Here is an 18035-nt window from a genome sequence, read left to right as displayed (position 1 = left end):
TACACACAGGCTAATGTTTCTTTTTCTACCATGCTGCAGTTTTTGACAAACTTTTAGAAGCATACGCAAAGGTTATAGTTAAGCTGACTTGTTAGCTTGTTGGAGCATGCAACCAACTCCATATGACGAAGCACCACAGGCCAATACTAGACATTTATACGGATCATAATGTACCAGCAGCTTGTTAGAGCAAAGCAGATTAGTAGCTTTCTCAAAAGCTCTGTCTTGAGACGCACCCCAAACCCAGTTGTCGCCTTTTCTTCGCAGCATGTACAGTGGCTCGAATGAAGTGCTCAATCTAGGTAGGAAATTACCAAAGTAATTGAGTAGACCAAGGAACGAACGCAGCTCCATCACATTCTGAGGCTTGGATGCATTTTGATGGCCTTGGTTTTCGAGTCCGTAGGCCTGATACCATCAGCAGCAATTTTCCTCCACAGTAATTCAACTTCCGGTGTCATGAAGACGCACTTCGACCGTTTCAGTCTGAGCCCCACTTTGTCCAGACGATGTAGAACCTCTTCCAGGTTGTTCAGATGTTCAGCGATGTCACGACCTGTGACCAGGATGTCATCTTTGAACACGACGGTTCTAGGGACGGACGTCAGTAGACTCCATATTCCTCTGAAATATGGCTGCAGCCGAGCGAATTTCAAAAGGACACCTGTTGTAGATAAACAGTCCTTTATGAGTGTTGATGCACGTAGGTTTCTTCAATATCTCGACCAGCTTCTGTGTCATGTAGGCCGACGTCAGACCCAGTTTAGTGAACAACTTCCCCCTGGCTAGCGTTGAAAACAGGCCATCAGCCTTCGGTAACGGATATTGATCCTGTTTCGAAACTCGGTTGATTGTAACCTTGTAGTCACCACAAATCCTGACAGTGCCATTACTCTTCAACACGGGAACAATGGGGCTGGCCCATTCGTTAAATTCGACCGGTGATATGATCCCTTCACGCTGGAGTCTGTCCAGTTTGATTTCGACCTTCTGCCTCACCATATACGGAACTGCCCGAGCTTTATGATGGACGGGTCTTGCATCTGAGTCCACGTGGATCTGCAGCTTGGCTCCCGTGAAATTGCCGTGCCTGGTTCAACCAGCGAGGGGAACTTGCTCAGCATGTGAGCACATGGAGTATCATCCTCCAACGACAACGCTTTGATAGTGTTCCAATTCCATTTGATTTTTTCTAGCCATTCCTGCCAAACAGCGTTGGACCATTGCCTGGAACAATCCATAATGGTAAATCATGAACCGCACCTTCATACGACACCTTGACTACTGCACTGCCAATCACCGTTATGAGTTCTTTAGTGTATGTATGCAACTTGGCATTGACTGGACTCAGCTTAGGCCTCACAGCCTTAATATCGCACAGCCTGTCGAATGTCCTCTGGCTCATTATTGATTGACCAGACTGATTCCCGGGATGGCGGGACTGACATATCAAGAAAGACTGGATCAACTGGGCTTGTATTCATTGGAGTTCAGAAGAATGAGAGGGGATCTCATAGAAACGTTTAAAATTCTGACGGGTTTAGACAGGTTAGATGCAGGAAGAATGTTCCCAATGTTGGGCAAGTCCAGAACCAGGGGTCACAATCTAAGGATAAGGGGTAAGCCATTTAGGACCGAGATGAGGAGAAACTTCTTCACCCAGAGAGTGGTGAACCTGTGGAATTCTCTACCACAGAAAGTTGTTGAGGCCAATTCACTAAATATATTCAAAAAGGAGTTAGATGTAGTCCTTACTACTCGGGGGATCAAGGGGTATGGCGAGAAAGCAGGAATGGGGTACTGAAGTTGCATGTTCAGCCATGAACTCATTGAATGGCGGTGCAGGCTCAAAGGGCCGAATGGCCTACTCCTGCACCTATTTTCTATGTTTCTATGACTCACACCCATGTCCAATTCCATCGGTACTGGCACACCGTTAAGTTTCACATTAATCATTATCGGTTGGCTCTTTGTTAGGAACGAATACAGTCCATACACTTCCTCCTCTGGTATCTCGGATTGCATATCCGGATCTGCGCTAGACTGGTCATCATCCTCCACATGGTGTGTCGCAGCACGCTTGCTCAGTTGCGGACACATGCGCTGGAGATGCCCCACTCTCGAACAGCCTTTACAACTATACTGTTTAACCCAACACTGATGAGGCTGATGATTGCCCCCACAACGCCAACACGTGAAATCGGATTCATTCCCGCTGGCGGACTTTGGGCAGCCACAGGTTTCGCGTACGCAGTTGGGTAGGCCCTGTCATATGCAGCTCTGCCAAACGACGATACAATCTTGTTTACAGTACTTGACGAGTTCCAATTTTCCGATGATATTTGCTTTAAATTTTTGTCCGTGGTCATGCATGCCTGGGCAATTGTGATGGTCTTGCTCAAATCCAGCGTCTCCGCCGCCAGTAGCTTACACAGGATCACCTCGTGATTGATGCCGATTACAAAGAAATCCCGCAGCATGTCTCCCAATGCGTTTCGAACTTACACGGTCCAGCTAGACAGCTTAGGTCGGCAACAAATTCCGACACATCTGGCCCTCAGAGCGAACGTGTGTGTAGAATCGATATCGTGAGATGATGATGCCTTCTTCTGGTTTGAGATGGTCACGTATCAGAGCACACAATTCCTCATAGTCCTTGTCCGTTGGACTTGTAGGCGAGAGAAGATTCTTTATGAGTCCATAGATTTTCAGACCGCAAACCATGAGGAAGACCGCCCTGCGCCTAACTGCGAGAGTGAGTTCCTCCAGTTTGTTGGCCACGAAGTATTGGTCCAGGTGAGCTGCAAAATCTGCCCAGTCCTCTCCCTCCACGAATCTCTTCAGAATTCCAATTGTGCTAATTTTTGCATGCAAAGGTTCTTAATTTACCTCGTCGCCAAATGTTATGTATGTAATAACTCGATAGACTGAATACTGTAAACTAACACAGGTACAAACCTGGCTCTGCTTTATTAGGGCCCAAAGTGATTACATTACATGATGGCTTGCCTTTTATACCTGGGTTGCACACACGTGCGTACAGCCCAATGACCTCCGACAGTGGCGCCACCTGGTGGCTAGTAACTCCAAGCATACATACATGACAGGGTCAGTCACTTTATTTGTTGGTAGAGGTTCCAGTCTGGCTGTGCACCAATATTTGAAGATCCGTAAAGCGACAACGTGAGAAAGTGATTTTAACGCAAAATAAATCAGGCCAGAAATACTGGAGAAACAACTTTTTAACGCTGTATCAGTCTGATCACATGTGTGTGTTTGTGTTTGGACTTATGTTTGTTGTGAGATTAGCTGCAGTGTGTACCATCTACAAGATGCACTGCAGCAACTCGCCAAGGCTTCTTCGGCAGCACCTCCCAAACCCGCGACCTCTACCACCTAGAACATAAGAACATAAGAACATAAGAACATAAGAATTAGGAACAGGAGTAGGCCATCTAGCCCCTCGAGCCTGCTCCGCCATTCAATAAGATCATGGCTGATCTGGCCGTGGACTCAGCTCCACTTACCCGCCCGCTCCCCGTAACCCTTAATTCCCTTATTGGTTAAAAATCTATCTATCAAGGGCAGCAGGCGCATGGGAACACCATCACCTCCATGTTCCCCTCCGAGTCACACACCATCCAGACTTGGAAATATATCCCATTGTTCCTGGGTCAAAATCCCAGAACTCCCTCCTTAACAGCACTGTGGGAGCACCTTCACCACACGGACTGCAGCGGTTTAACCTTCTCAGGGGCAGTTAGGGATGGGCAATAAATGCCGGCCTTGCCAGCGACGCCCACATCCCAGGAAGGAATTTTTTTTTAAATGTGGTTGACCTTGATCTGGAGCTCTCCCACATCACACAGCCAGCCTTTCAGCGACAGAGCCCTCCCCCAGCCACTGCAGGAGTGGCACAGTCCTAGTCTGATTCTGATATTGGTGTAAGCGCCGCCCTGCGCCTGCACGCTCATTCCTGCTCTCCAGTTCGGACCCAGCGGAGACACAGCGGAACGGCGGCGCAGCGGAGACACAGCGGAACGGGGGCGCAGCGGAGACATGGGGTTTGCGGGGCGCTGGCTCGGCATCTTCTTGCTTGTCTCCATCTCAGGTACTGCAGGAGCAGACAGTGACTGTATCACTGGGGGTTGGGGAACATGTCCAGCGCTCCGTTTAAGACTAACTTTGCAAAGTTACATTTGTGATGTTGTGGGACTTGTTGCGATCGGGAAGGAGACGGTGTGTGTTGTGTATCTAAATCCAGTCACCCACAATTACCCAATGTGCAAGCTGTACTTTATCATGTATTTGTGGTTTTGAACCGACAGGTTGCTTTACAGACGGGAGGGGGATTCCAGCGCCTAACCTTCCTATATTTCAACATATTTAATAAAGCGTACAATCTCGCTATTGTACTGTGGTTGGAATGTGACCCTGTATTTTAAATCAGGATAGTTGTCTGCTTATATACCACTTTATGGGAATTCATTCAGTGCCAGGTCCGTGTTACTGAGCTTGATTAGAACATATTCAGCTCACCAGTAAAACGCAACTCGTATTTTTGTGTAACTGTTTTTGTTCAATATATTTCCCGAAGCAGTCTTTGAAGCCAAGCCTTGGATGAAAGCGCCCACATTGCCAGATGTTTACCATGTTACAGGTATGATACTGATATTCCAAACTTGACAACAGTGGGAATTCACCGCAGGGCCATCAGCATCTGGGAAGGAGGAAGCTGGCTTAACATCCAGACCCCACTCCTTCATCCAGCCCGTCTGACGAGAGGCTTTGTCTCGGGACAGGTGCTGACGGACCTGCTGTATATTTCCAACATTTCTGTTTAATTTTCACATACGAGTTATTTTTTTCTTTGTATTTTCCCAACACTATGGATTGTGTATAGATTGAATTTTCTAAGTCCTAACAATTCTTAAAAGTGAGTATGTTTTTGAAAGAAAGACTTGCATTTATATAGCACCTTTCACAGCCACCCCAAAGCGCTTTACAGCCAATAAAGTACTTTTGAAGCTGTTGTAATGTGGGAAAAGTGGCAGCTAATTCATGTACAGCAAGCTCCCATAAACAGCAATGTGATAATGACCAGATAATCTGTTTTTTTTGTTATGTTGATTGAGGGATAAATATTGGCCAGGACACCGGGGATAACTACTAAGAACATAAGAACATAAGAATTAGGAACAGGAGTAGGCCATCTAGCCCCCCGAGCCTGCTCCGCCATTCAACAAGATCATGGCTGATCTGGCCGTGGACTCAGCTCCACTTACCCGCCCGCTCCCCGTAACCCTTAATTCACTTATTGGTTAAAAATCTATCTATCTGTGATTTGAATACATTCAATGAGCTAGCCTCAACTGCCTCCCTGGGCAGAGAATTCCACAGATTCACAACCCTCTGGGAGAAGAAATTCCTTCTCAACTCGGTTTTAAATTGGCTCCCCCGTATTTTGAGGCTGTGCCCCCTAGTTCTAGTCTCCCCAACTAGTGGAAACAACCTCTCTGCCTCTATCTTGTCTATCCCTTTCATTATTTTAAATGTTTCTATAAGATCACCCCTCATCCTTCTGAACTCCAACGAGTAAAGACCCAGTCTACCATCATAAGGTAACCCCCTCATCTCCGGAATCAGCCTAGTGAATCGTCTCTGTGCCCCCTCCAAAGCTAGTATATCCTTCCTTAAGTAAGGTGACCAAAACTGCACGCAGTACTCCAGGTGCGGCCTCACCAATACCCTATACAGTTGCAGCAGGACCTCCCTGCTTTTGTACTCCATCCCTCATGCAATGAAGGCCAACATTCCATTCGCCTTCCTGATTACCTGCTGCACCTGCAAACTAACTTTTTGGGATTCATGCACAAGGACCCCCAGGTCCCTCTGCACCGCAGCATGTTGTAATTTCTCCCCATTCAAATAATATTCCCTTTTACTGTTTTTTTTTCCAAGGTGGATGACCTCACATTTTCCGACATTGTATTCCATCTGCCAAACCTTAGCCCATTCGCTTAACCTATCCAAATCTCCTTGCAGCCTCTCTGTGTCCTCTACACAACCCGCTTCCCCACTAATCTTAGTGTCCCCTGCTCTTCTTCGAAATAGTGCCATGGAATCTTTTACATCCACCTGAGAGAGCAGACGGGGCCTTGGTTTAACGTCTCATCTGAAAGACGGCACCTCCGACAGTGTAGCATTCCCTCAGCTTTGCACTGGGAGCATCAGCCTAGATTTGTGTGCTCAAGTCCCTGGAGTGGGACTTGAACCCACAACCTTCTGCCTCAGAGGCGAGAGTGCTGCCCACTGAGCCCCGGCTGACACAGCTGAAAGAGAGAGAGACATTTTAATGGGTCTTTAATATTCTTGCTCTATGTGGCCCCTGGACTGATCATGTACTTTTATTGAAGTTAGTCTTCTGCCCATTGTGCCAGTGTGGTGTATATTTAAACCTTTCCCTTGCTGGAAGGTGTACTACTTTCACTTCGGCATCAATCTTGAGGGTGGCGTCAATATGTTTCTACTCTCTGACATACGGGCAACTAAAAGGGATAAAGTGCAAAATTGTTTTAATAGTATAGAGGCCTTTGTGTTCGGTCACTATAGCTCCAGGGCTGCAATTATGGTTTTAGTCTTAAATGGTCGATTGCTAGGCTTATTCGGCAGCACCTCCCAAACCCGCGACCTCTACCACCTAGAAGGACAAGGGCAGCAGGCGCATGGGAACACCACCACCTCCACGTTCCCCTCCCAGTCACACACCATCCTGACTTGGAAATATATCGGCCGTTCCTTCATCGTCGCTGGGTCACAATCCTGGAACTCCCTCCCTAACAGCACTGTGGGAGCACCTTCACCACACGGACTGCAGCGGTTCAAGATGGCGGCTCACCACCACCTTCTCAAGGGGAAATTAGGGATGGGCAATAAGTGCCAGCCTTGCCAGCGACACCCACATCCCAGGAACAAATAAAAATAAATAAGGGGCGGCCATTTAAGACTGTGATGAGGAGGAATTTCTTCACTCAGAGAATTATGAATCTTTAGCATCCTCTACCCCCGAGGGCTGTGGAGGCTGAATCGTTGAGTATATTCAAGGCTGAGATCAATAGAGTTTTGGACTCCAGGGGAATCGAGGAATGTGGAGATCGGAAAGTGGAGTTGGGTTCGAAGATCAGCCAGGATCATATTAAATGGCGGAGCAGGGTCGAGGGGCCGAATGGCCGACTCCTGCTCCTAATTCTTATGTTCTTGTATGAAAACATATATTTATTCAACACCAGGAAAACATATGGTATCACTAATATGATCAACTGCTGATAAATTTAAAGGAAATTAGAAACTAATGTTGGGGTCTGGCAGCAGTGTGCTTGATTAGTAGGTTTATACTTTGCAACACCATGTTTCTGTAATACCAACTGTCTGCGTGCTCAGTGGTTCAATAGTTGCTGCACCTGCAGTGTAACTTTGACAATACAGTTCTCCTACTTGTATTTAATTTTTAATTCCAGTGGATTGGTAGAACAAATAATAACAATTGGGTTTTTGGACACTCCATTTCATACAAACCTTGTCAAATGTCTTGAGACATAATGGTAGTACGATGTCCCAGAGCAACAAAGGATAATTGCTGGATATCAGTGTGTGCCTTTAGCTGCCAAATCACAGAATTCTTAATCTCAGCTTCCTCACTGTCGGTATGGGTTATGCAGCAGCCACAGGGGAGGAGGGTCAATTCACAGCCAGTTTAGAGTGCCACAGGAGCAAGTCAACATTTTGGAAGAGACAAATGGCTTACAGAGACCAGAAAATTAATATTTAAAGTAGATGAGGTCTTCCCTCATAAAAAGAGAAAGAGGGGAAGCAATTGTCCTGGTTAGCGCCTCCCGTTAGCATTACCGACCAGGCACAGCCAAATCACCAACGCCTGCCAACTTCCCTGGCGGTTCTGCGCTGGTGCTAACACTTAGCGCCTCGCTCTCTTGTGCCCCGGAGATCGTGACATCATCCAGTGTGCAGTGTCCCGTTACTGCCCCGGATGTAACATTCGCTCCCACCCCCTGCAGCATCGCCAGGTGTAACAGCAGCAGCTGCAGGAGGTGCCAAGACCTCGGCTGGCCGCTTGGGGAGCGATATTTAAAGGCAGTGCTCGTCAGGTAGGGCAGCATTTATTTATCTTCCCATTCTGTGCCCCCACCATTGCTCAGTCCTGCGCTCTCGCACAGCGCTTGGGGCCATTATAAACATAGCGCAGGTGCCGAGGCCTGACACACACAGCCTGAAAATTCAGTCACCCCAGCATTGGGCCTTCCCTGAAAAGGAGGGAAGGAGCCTGTAAAGACGGCAATGCCACGAACATTGCTTCGTGCTCTGCCGACTCTGCCCCTCTCACTGCCTTTAGCGCTCTAAGGGAAGTGCTAATCCCCCATCCCTCTTGGAGCGCTAAAGCAGAAGTTCCCAGCAGAAGCAAATCTTTTCCACCCAGCGATATTTTTGCACTCCCTGAAAAGTTATACCCTCTATGCATTTTCTAGTCCTAGAATGTCTTGCAAGATAGTTATCTATGTTAAAATGCCCCTTCTTAAATGTTCATTCAGCAGTATGGGATATTGAATTCCTTCCCGTTGCAAGGAAGATTTTTGTTTCTGTAAAAGTAAAGTAACTTTTTATAATCTGTTCACAGGAGTTCTGTCGTTGCCCTACGCGGAGATTGAAGAACCATTTGAAGCTTGGTACAACCTCTCTGGGAATGTCAGCCGCATTGAGTATTACCATGGTACAGGTTCCATCCTGACGGATTAACATATTGTTTGAGTTAATGAGACATAAGCTTATGTGTCAATTCCGAGTAAATTTATCATAGTTAGATTTTTCCTATGATTTTCATGGGACTCAACTCCTGCCTACAGCCAGTTGTTTCTGCAACAAAGTTAGTTTCCCCTTGAGTTCCAATCAACGGATTTATAATGAGAAAGATGTGTAACTGCCTGATTAAGGCAAAGTTTTTAATTTTACAGATTTAGGAATGATGCTATATTCTGGAATTAGTTAACGGCGGAATTGTTGAACTTGACGCCAGATTGTGCCAAGGTTGTTGGCCGTCTCAAAATTATTTCATTAAAACCTACCAGTTTGTCTCAGTGAATGGGTGAAATTGTTGAAAAAATATTGCAGAATCAGCAAGTAGTGGTATTTTATAATTATAAGCTAGCGCCTTGCATCCTGTTTCCCACAATCTTCGCTGTCAGGAGCTATCAGGTCAAAAGAAGTGTATTGCTTCCTGATAAGAGTAAATTAAGGAGCAAGTCAATTTGGCCAATCTTACACAGTTTCCCAGAACAGCATCGACAGAGGGCCAGGAGCTCAGCTTCTCGATGATCGGCATCGGGAGATGGGGAATTTGGGGGAAAAGAATAAGATATTGTGCTAAGAATCAGTGTCAGTCAGACTATACTCAATGCATTTCTTTAAAACCCTGCAATTGCCAATGAGTAACCATGATGCAATTGGAGGCCGTGCCTTCTGCTGCCTGGGCCCCAGGCTCTGGAACTCCCTCCCTAAACCTCTCCACCTCTCTTTCCTCCTTCAAGACGCTCCTTAAAACTGACCTCTTTGACCGAATGTGGTAATTATGTTGTCTCCTGTGAAGTGCCTTGAGGCGTTTCACTAAATTAAACGAGCTATATAAATACAAGCTGTTGTTTTAATTCCCCAATTTCAGCATTGATTTTATCTCAAGTATAAACTGTTTTATAATCTTATATTCTAGTTCCCCAAGATTCTGCTAGTAAGAGTCACAAGCCCCATACTGTTTCTCGGTAGGTGTTCAGTATGTGCATGTGATAGGCTGATAGGCATCTGCTCACTGCTGTCATTTCTTCGGATTCAAAGATTAAATGGTTATAAATAGATTCTTTCCAATCTCTCAGGTCAGGTTGTAACTCTGCAGCATGGATTTGAGGAGCCAGCTGGAGTTAGTTACAAAATTTCTCCAGAGACTACAGAAACTGAGATAAACGTCATCAAATGCTTCCAAGTGAATGGAACCATTGATAATCCCGTCCTCCCACAGTCTGTCTTTCCAAATTTGGAAGGCTTTCAGGTAAGAATGTTGTAACACTTATTAAATTCTAAAATTTAGGTGAGAATTAAGATGAAAACCATGAGAAGATTGAAATTCAAATTTGAAAAAGGAAACAAAATAAATATAATTAAAGGCTAGAGAATAGTACCAAGAAAAACACAGATTGAAATGTAGCTAACGTAAGTAGGGGAAGGCGGATATAAGAAAGAAAGAAAAACTTGCATTTACATTGTGCCTTTCATGACCACCAGACGTAGCAAAGCGTTTTTAATGAAGTACTTTTTGAAAGTGTAGTCACGGTTGCAATGTAGGTGGTTGAACAAATAGGTCAAAGAGGAGAAAGTAGGGGTCATGAGGATGTGGTAGGAAGGGAGCATGGTGGTGGGGGAAAGGAGATTGGGGAAGGAAATGGGAAGGTCTCGTAGGGCTACATTTTCACCATCCCAACCACCACCTCACCCAAAAGGAAAGATTTTTAAAAATGATAGCGAAGGAAAAAGAAGAGTTGGGAAGGGGAAAAATAAGGACAAAAGAGAAAGAGGGAGAGAGAGAAGCAAAATGAAGACAGCAGAGGGAGGTAAGGGAGAGACTGTGGGGCCGAACTTGATGGACTCACCGCCCACTGCCACCGACTGCCGCCGAGTTTTCTGGGTGCTCCCCCCTCCGAGCGAATTTGGAGGAGGCCTCCCGCCGGCGGGGAGGGAAGACCGCTGGGGACCACCCACTGACGGCCCGCCCGCCGACAGGAGTCCGCTGCAGCAGGGGGAAGGACACCGTGTGGAGGCCGGTCTAACCCAACGGTAAGTAAGAAGACCTGCAAAAAAAGGTTAGTAAACTTCCCTTTATTTTTTTTCCCTGCGCTTCAGGTAGACCGGGTCCCCTGAAGGTTTTGCAGTGTTTTTTTTTATTTAAAATTTTATATGCTGCCCCCTCCCTGGCCCCAGTACTTTGCTGAGGATCGCATTTGGCGCCGATATTGGGAGGTCCCGCCCACTGCTGCCCAGATTCATGGCGTAAGTGGTTTTTTGCCGACAGACGGTCTTTCCCAGACTTTTCCACGAATATCCCGCCCAAAGTACCGTCCGGTAACTCAGCGGCACTTGGGCAGAACTTAGCTTCCACCAAGTTCGAGACCTGTATTCTTCAACTTATCATATGCAATTCCACAGGAGAAGAACTGGTAATATATTAAAAATCTTGGAGCCGAAATTCAGGTGCACCAGAAAGCTCCCGCATCTATGGGCTTTGGAGTGGTACTCACTGTGGGAACTCCTGGGATTGTCAGTTCATCCATTTTCAGGTCTGTGAAACTTTTTCAAAGTTCTACAGGAAATGGATCATAATGGGGGCGGGCCTTATGCTGAGGGGCTGAAAATGGGTCTCCGCCACTCTTAATCAGCGGTGGAGTCACGGTGATGTCATAACGCGTGTGCGTCACCACGCGCACTCCCCTCCGTTAAAGGAGAGAGATGCGATCATTTTTTAACTTTGGCCACTGAGCCAGCAGGGAGGGTTTCGGCCGAGCCAATGGCCTGGCACCAGAGAGGGGTTGGCAGTCTGGCCGACCCCGGGGGTAGTATTTTGCCAGCCGATTGGCAAGTTGGCTGGCAAAAATTTTTCCATTGCCGAAAAATGCCCGAACTGAATTTAGGTCGGGTCGGCCAATTGACCCCAAAGCGGCAGCCATTCGATTTTTAGGAATGGCCGCTGCAAACGGGTCTCTGAGACCCTGAATTTTGGCCCCCTTATGTCTGCACGCAATTCCTGTCAATCTTTCCCATTGTAAATTGCCATGACCATATTTTATAGTGAAAACTGCCGCTGTTAAACTGGTCAGGTATAATTACCCATCCCCTAAGTGGGGTCACTGCAGCCCCATCACTGGCAGGAGGGTGAAACTACATTGTGGCAAGTTAAAATGGACCATTCCATTATAAATGGGCACATAAGATTTTAGAAAGGCTAGAGAAAAATAAGGAGAGAATGTATGGCTTGAGCGGGGCAGGCTCTGATGTCTGTCATAAGAACATAAGAATTAGGAGCAGGAGTCGGCCATTCGGCCCCTCGACCCTGCTCCACCATTCAATAAGATCATGGCTGATCTTTGTCCTCAACTCCACTTTCCCACCCAATCTCCATATCCCTTGATTCCCCTAGAGCCCAAACATCTATCGATCTCAGCCTGGAATATAAGTGTTTCAGCAACCACCACCCTTTGTGGTAGAGAATTCCAAAAATTCACCACCCTCTGAGTGGGGGAATTCCTCCTCGTCTCAATCTTTGGGCTCTAGGGGAATCGAGGAATATGGGGATCGGGCGGGAAAGTGGAGTTGAGGTCGGAGATCAGCCATGATCGTATGAAATGGCGGAGCAGGCTCGAGGGGCCATATGGCCTGCTCCTATTTCTTATGTTCTTATGTTCTTATGTTCTTATGTTCTTATGTTCTTAAATCTCCGATCCCTTATCTTGAGACTGTGACCCCTGGTTCCAGCCCGGGGGAACCATCCTCCCTGCATCTACCCCGTCAATCCCCTTCAGAATCTTATGTTTCAATGAGATCTTCTCTCATTCTTCTAAACTTCAGAGAGTATTGGCCCAATCAGCTTAATCTCTCCTCATAGGACAACCCTCTCATCCCTGTCCTGCTCATCAAAGTTTCATTTCTAAAAGGGTTCCTCACCAGGCATTAGGCCCCTAAGTTAGACCTTCAAGGAGCGTTGCACCTGTTTTAGAAGCAGATGGAGTTCAATGTGGAGGGTTGTGAGGTCATCCACTTTGGATCCAAGAAAGGCGTGTTGGAAGGTTTTCTTAATGTTGAGTGACTAGGGGCTGAATTTAATCAAGTGCCGCCTAAAGTGCTGCCGATGGCTGCCGAGATACCGGACGGTATGTTGGGCGGGGTTTTCATCGCTGAGGTCCCTCGAAGGCCGGTGGGCAGCAAATGAGGGACATATGCCACCAATCTGGATGGCAGCGGGCGGGAGCTCCCATTCTCGGGAAAAAGGCGCTTGCCGCCCAAGTGCCGCTGAGGATGGAGTCGGGCCCATGGAGGGTCGAACAGCTGAAAATAAAAATCATCAGGAAAAAGTACAAAAACTACCGGAAGACCTTCAGGGACCGCATGCAGGTAAGTCGCTGTGGGAAAAAAATGTTCACTAACCTTTTTTTCGGGATCTTCATACTCATCGTTGGGGACAGACCGGCCTGCAGCCAGCGGTCTGCCCGTTCTGGCGCCGATATCAGTATGGGAGCTGAGGGGGCAGGAGCTCAGTTGTGCCACTCGGCCGTCCGCTGATGTCAGCGGACAGTTCCCGGTGACTCTCCCCTTGCTCCGCTCCAGGCCGCATTGGGAGGGTCTTGCAGAGGAATGTTGGTGGCAGTGGGCCGTGAGGTGATCAATTTCATCCCCTAGAAGTTGTGAATGAACAGAGAGATTTAAGTGTCCATGTACACAATTCACTAAACGTTAGTGCACAGGTACACAAAATAATCAGAAAGGATAATGGAACGTTGGAATACCAGAGTGAGGAAGTGAGGCTTCAGCTGTACAGGGCCTTGGTCAGACCTCATCTGGAGCACTGAAAGAAAGAAAGACTTGCATTTATGTCGCACCTTTCACTGCCACATCCAGTGAAGTACACAAATACTGCCTTCAGTTCTGGGTCCAGCCCCACCCCTCAGGGAGGGTATCTAGGCCTCGGAGGGGGGGGGAAACCGCGCAGATTCACCAGAGTGATACCGGGGCTTAAAGGGTTACATTCTGAGGATAGGTTAAATAAACATGGCTTGTATGCCTTTGTGTTTAGTAGGTTGAGGGATGACTTAATTGAGGTCTTTGAAATGATGAAAGCTTCGATAGGGCAGATACAGAGAAGCTATTTCCTCTGGTGGGGGAAATCCAGAACAAGGGGCACAATCTTAAAATTCGAGCCAGGCCGGACAGGAGTAAATTCAGGGAGCACTTTTTCACACAAAGGGTAATGGAAATCTGGAATTCTCGAACCCAGAAGGCCGTGAATGGCTTACTCCTGTTACTAAGTGTCGGCCAAAAATAATAGCGAGGTTATTATCTACATAAACTTCATCGACATCAGCTCTCTGCAGGAAATGGTATCGTTATTCTGGTTAGCACATCTGAAATGTTTCCTTTGTAACACTGAAAACAGAATTTAAATACCATTGTTATTTCCTTTATCTGCCGTTTTCCATGTGGCTTGTGTGGTATTACATTTCACACTGTATAACGTGACTCATGTTATTGCAGCTTTGTGATCAGCATTGTGTGTGTGGGTGAACACTTGAGACTATTATGTGCTTGAAGTTCTGTTTATTTATCTTTATACCAAACCATCAGGATTCAATTTCTTGAATAAATAATGTAACCTTTGCTCGAAAACTTCTCTTTCTTGGTAATTCTGGTACGTGTTCCAGTCCTGCTTCAAACCTCTGACCTTTTGTTCACCAGAGATCACAGGTAACAGATTGGTGCATCGTTCATGATTCTAACTTTTATGAATATATTTTTCTTTTCACTTGGTGAAAGAACCCGAGGCGACACGAGGGAAAAGGTTTTTACGCAGCGAGTGGTTAGGGTTTGGAATGCTCTGCCTGAGAGAACGGTGGATACAGATTCAATAGAAGCCTTCAAAAGGGACTTGGATAAATGCTCAAAGGAGAAAAGATTTCAGGGATATAGGGAAAGAGCGGGGGAGGAGGACTTACTGGGTTGCTCTTTGAAAGAGTCGGCGCAGACTCGATGGGCCGAATGGCCTCCTTCTGTGCTGTACTGTTCTATGATTCTGTGATTCACTTCCTCCCAGGTAAAGGATGTTAATGCCAGAGAAAGGAATATTTTCCTATTTTGGTATCTAGCATCTGCATCCGATTATGTTCGACTGCCAAGTCTTGTATGAGTTAGAATCAGAGCACGGTTTACATCTTGTCCCACAGTATGGCTTGGTTCCTGTATTAAGTGGAGACTATTGCATCAATTGAATTATTGGGGTTCCACAGGAATGAGGAGCACACTGATCAGGGAAAGCCTCTTACACATAATGAGGCTTCCTTAACATTAGGTTCCTTCTCAAATCTCTTGAAACAAAACGTAAGGAGCCGCACACGTGAAAGCTCCACGTCTCCTTGATCAGCATGCTGTGTTTTGCACATTAGCTGAGTGACGCATCAGAAGTGAACTCACTCTCGAGTCTCAGTGGTGCAGAACCTTAGTCGCTTCACCTGTGCTAGTGTCAATCTGCCTGCTCTAGCAACACATGGGCCCGGATTTCGAGGCGGGTAATAAAAACATAAGAGTTTGGAGTAGGCCATTCAGCCCCTCGAGCCTACTCCGCCATTCAATAAGATCATGATCTTCAACCACAACTCCACCTGCCTGCACAATCCCCAGATCGTTTGATTCCCTTGCTATCCAAAAATCTATCGATCTCAGCCTTGAATATACTCAGAAACTGAGCCTCCAGAGCCCTCTGGGGCAGAGAATTCCAAAGATTCACCACCCTCTGAGTGAAGAAATTCCTCCTCGACTCAGTCCTAAATGGCCGACCCCTTATCCTGAGACTGTGACCCCTGGTTCCAGACTCCTAGTAATGACGGCGAAACTGTCAGCGTTAGCCCTCTGAAACTGATAGCAAGTGCAGGATTTAGCGCGTGCATGGATAAACGTGGAAATCCTGAAGTTGTGGTCAGTCATTCCCTGCTCCGCCGCAGGAGCTCCCCATAGTCGGGATTGCATTGAAGGATGAAAATTTTCCCTATTACATTGGAATATCGCTGTTAACCCCCCCACCCCCACCCCCGGAAAAGTAGAGCCCTGTTGAAAGAGGTGTAACTGGGTTTTTAATGGCGTATTGAATGCTGAACAATCGTCTGACCCTGAAAAACTAAGTTTATAGTTGTGGAATGTCATATTTTTCCATTAATATGATTAAGAATTACAAGGTTTTTGAAATGCTATATTTTGTAAAAGTTTAAGATATTTCAGCTTCTACCTCAATCTTATGCGTATGTCCCAATTTATATTTAGCTCTTTGTAATATTTATGAAAAGTAAAATTAGAATCTGTGCTTTTTACTTCCTGGTTTGCTGTCTGTGAGAATTCTTCAATGTGATTGGCTGCTTAGCCAGCTTGATGACATCACTGTCGCTGGAGGCTGGAGATTCGCATGGTGTGGCACCAGATTCAAACAAAGATCGGGGGAGCTGAAATTGGCGCCGTGGAGATCACTGGATCTTTGTAGGCAGCTCTCTTCGAGGTCAGCGTTGAACGCATATCGTTTCACCGCTGACCGCAAATTCCAGACCATGAAGTTTGCCATTAGCCTGAGTGGAAAAATTGTTTAACTTCTATAGCTGCATATGACCTGTGTGGTTGAGGGGCTGCTAATAATGAATGATTTTGATCAAAGGGCTGCAGTGTGCCTCTGTGAGTTAAAGGATTGCCACCTGAGTCCCAGTTCTTTGAGGAAGTTGGCAACTGATACAGCAACCACCCCTGCACACTGGCACATTAAATATGCGGCATGCTAAGCTCTCCTGGTGCTAGTGTAGACAGATTAATTTTAACGCAGCTGAAAGTAGTATAGGTGAAACAATTGTCTCTGGATTGCCAACAATCACGGCTAACCAGTTGGGCAGTAAATACTATTTTCTTCCGTGTGGCCAGCTTGTCTTTAGCCTCTGGTGAAAAATCTCAAATAAGCGATAGCATTTAACGAGGGAGCACAGATGTTTCAGACTCCAAACTAACAGACAGACTTGCATTTCTATAGCGCCTTTAACGACCACCGGATGTCTCAAAGTGCTTTACAGCCAACAAAGTACTTTTTGAAGTGTAGTCACTGTTGTAATGTAGGAAATGAGGCAGCCAATTTGCGCACAGCAAGTTCCCACACACAGCAACGTGATATATGACCAGATAATCTGTTTTATTGGTGTCCATTGAGGGATAAATATTGGCCAGGACACTGGGGAGAACTCCCCAGCGGGTAGGATTCCATGGCTTCTTGTTTTATACTATGAAGGTGTGAAGTTAACTTTCATTATCCTGCTTTGAAAGTTACAGACATAAGCATTTCTGGTGTGATAATCTATTTTAATGTCAATTCTTTATAGTTCATAAAGGAAGAGGAATATAATGAGCAACATTGCACCGTATGGCAGAATATTATTTATGGGGGTAAAAAGAAGAACACCTATACCATTTGGATCGCTAATTCTGCAAACGGTCCCGCTCCTGTCCACTATCAAATGATGGGTTATAACACGTTGCTTGGCACACATTATGACAAGTACGAAGTAGATTACGGGGCTGTGCACCAGGATGTGGACCCAAATATCTACAAACTTCCTGAAGGTACATTTCTTGACGGACTGTTACAGGTGATCATGAAGCATTCTGGCTGGGTTTCTCGGTGGTATCCGTATCTTTCGGTGGGGAACCACCTGTTAGGGGAGAGAGGGAGGGCTTCTTTTCCCACGAGCGGGCCCACTGATATAGAGGGTCGACGCTCGCCCCAGCCCACGTAGCAATTCTCCAAGTTAGCAGACAGAGACGGATGGCAAAGTATAACGATCTTTATTACGAACGTCCGGGAACAACCCACATCACAGCCGCCTGTGAGTGGGGACGCTCCCCGAACAGCACAATCATACAACTTTTATACATTTCAAAAACCCCTCTGTTCCCGGACAAGACCTCCCTAGATCTCTAATTGGACTACCTTATCAGTACTACTCCGGATTGACAGGTCATGAGCTCTGACTGACAGGCCATGATCTCGTGACCATCTTAGACCGTTCCCAGAATGGTATCATTACGTTGGGATTTGTTATACATTTCCTTTGGTGCCATGAAGTCTCTCTCTGGTCTCTTCTCACCGCCTTATCAGCGGTCTGTTTAGGTGCTCTCCTATTGACATTCCATGTTGG

At 46.4% G+C, this 18035-nt stretch overlaps 1 protein-coding gene across 2 annotated transcripts in view; it reads left to right on the top strand.

Moving 5' to 3' along the window:
• The first annotated feature begins 3925 nt into the window (after positions 1-3925).
• The window catches only part of LOC139279670 (digestive cysteine proteinase 2-like), a 63824-nt gene continuing 49714 nt past the window's right edge, over positions 3926-18035 (top strand). Inside the window, exons 1-5 of one of the 2 annotated variants that reach the window (XM_070898774.1) lie at positions 3926-4111; positions 4601-4660; positions 8690-8782; positions 9936-10108; positions 17220-17460. In XM_070898774.1, coding sequence (XP_070754875.1) covers positions 4060-4111; positions 4601-4660; positions 8690-8782; positions 9936-10108; positions 17220-17460 — 619 coding nt within the window. In that variant the 5' untranslated portion in view covers positions 3926-4059. Of the gene's footprint in view, positions 4112-4597; positions 4661-8689; positions 8783-9935; positions 10109-17219; positions 17461-18035 lie in introns of both variants that reach the window. The other variant, XM_070898773.1, reaches the window with a different exon arrangement.

The sequence above is a fragment of the Pristiophorus japonicus genome, chromosome 14 (assembly GCF_044704955.1).
Source record: "Pristiophorus japonicus isolate sPriJap1 chromosome 14, sPriJap1.hap1, whole genome shotgun sequence".
Classification (NCBI taxonomy): Eukaryota; Metazoa; Chordata; class Chondrichthyes; family Pristiophoridae; genus Pristiophorus; species Pristiophorus japonicus.
The sequence above is the reverse complement of the archived record's forward strand: the minus strand, read 5'-3'. Positions and strand labels throughout refer to the sequence as shown.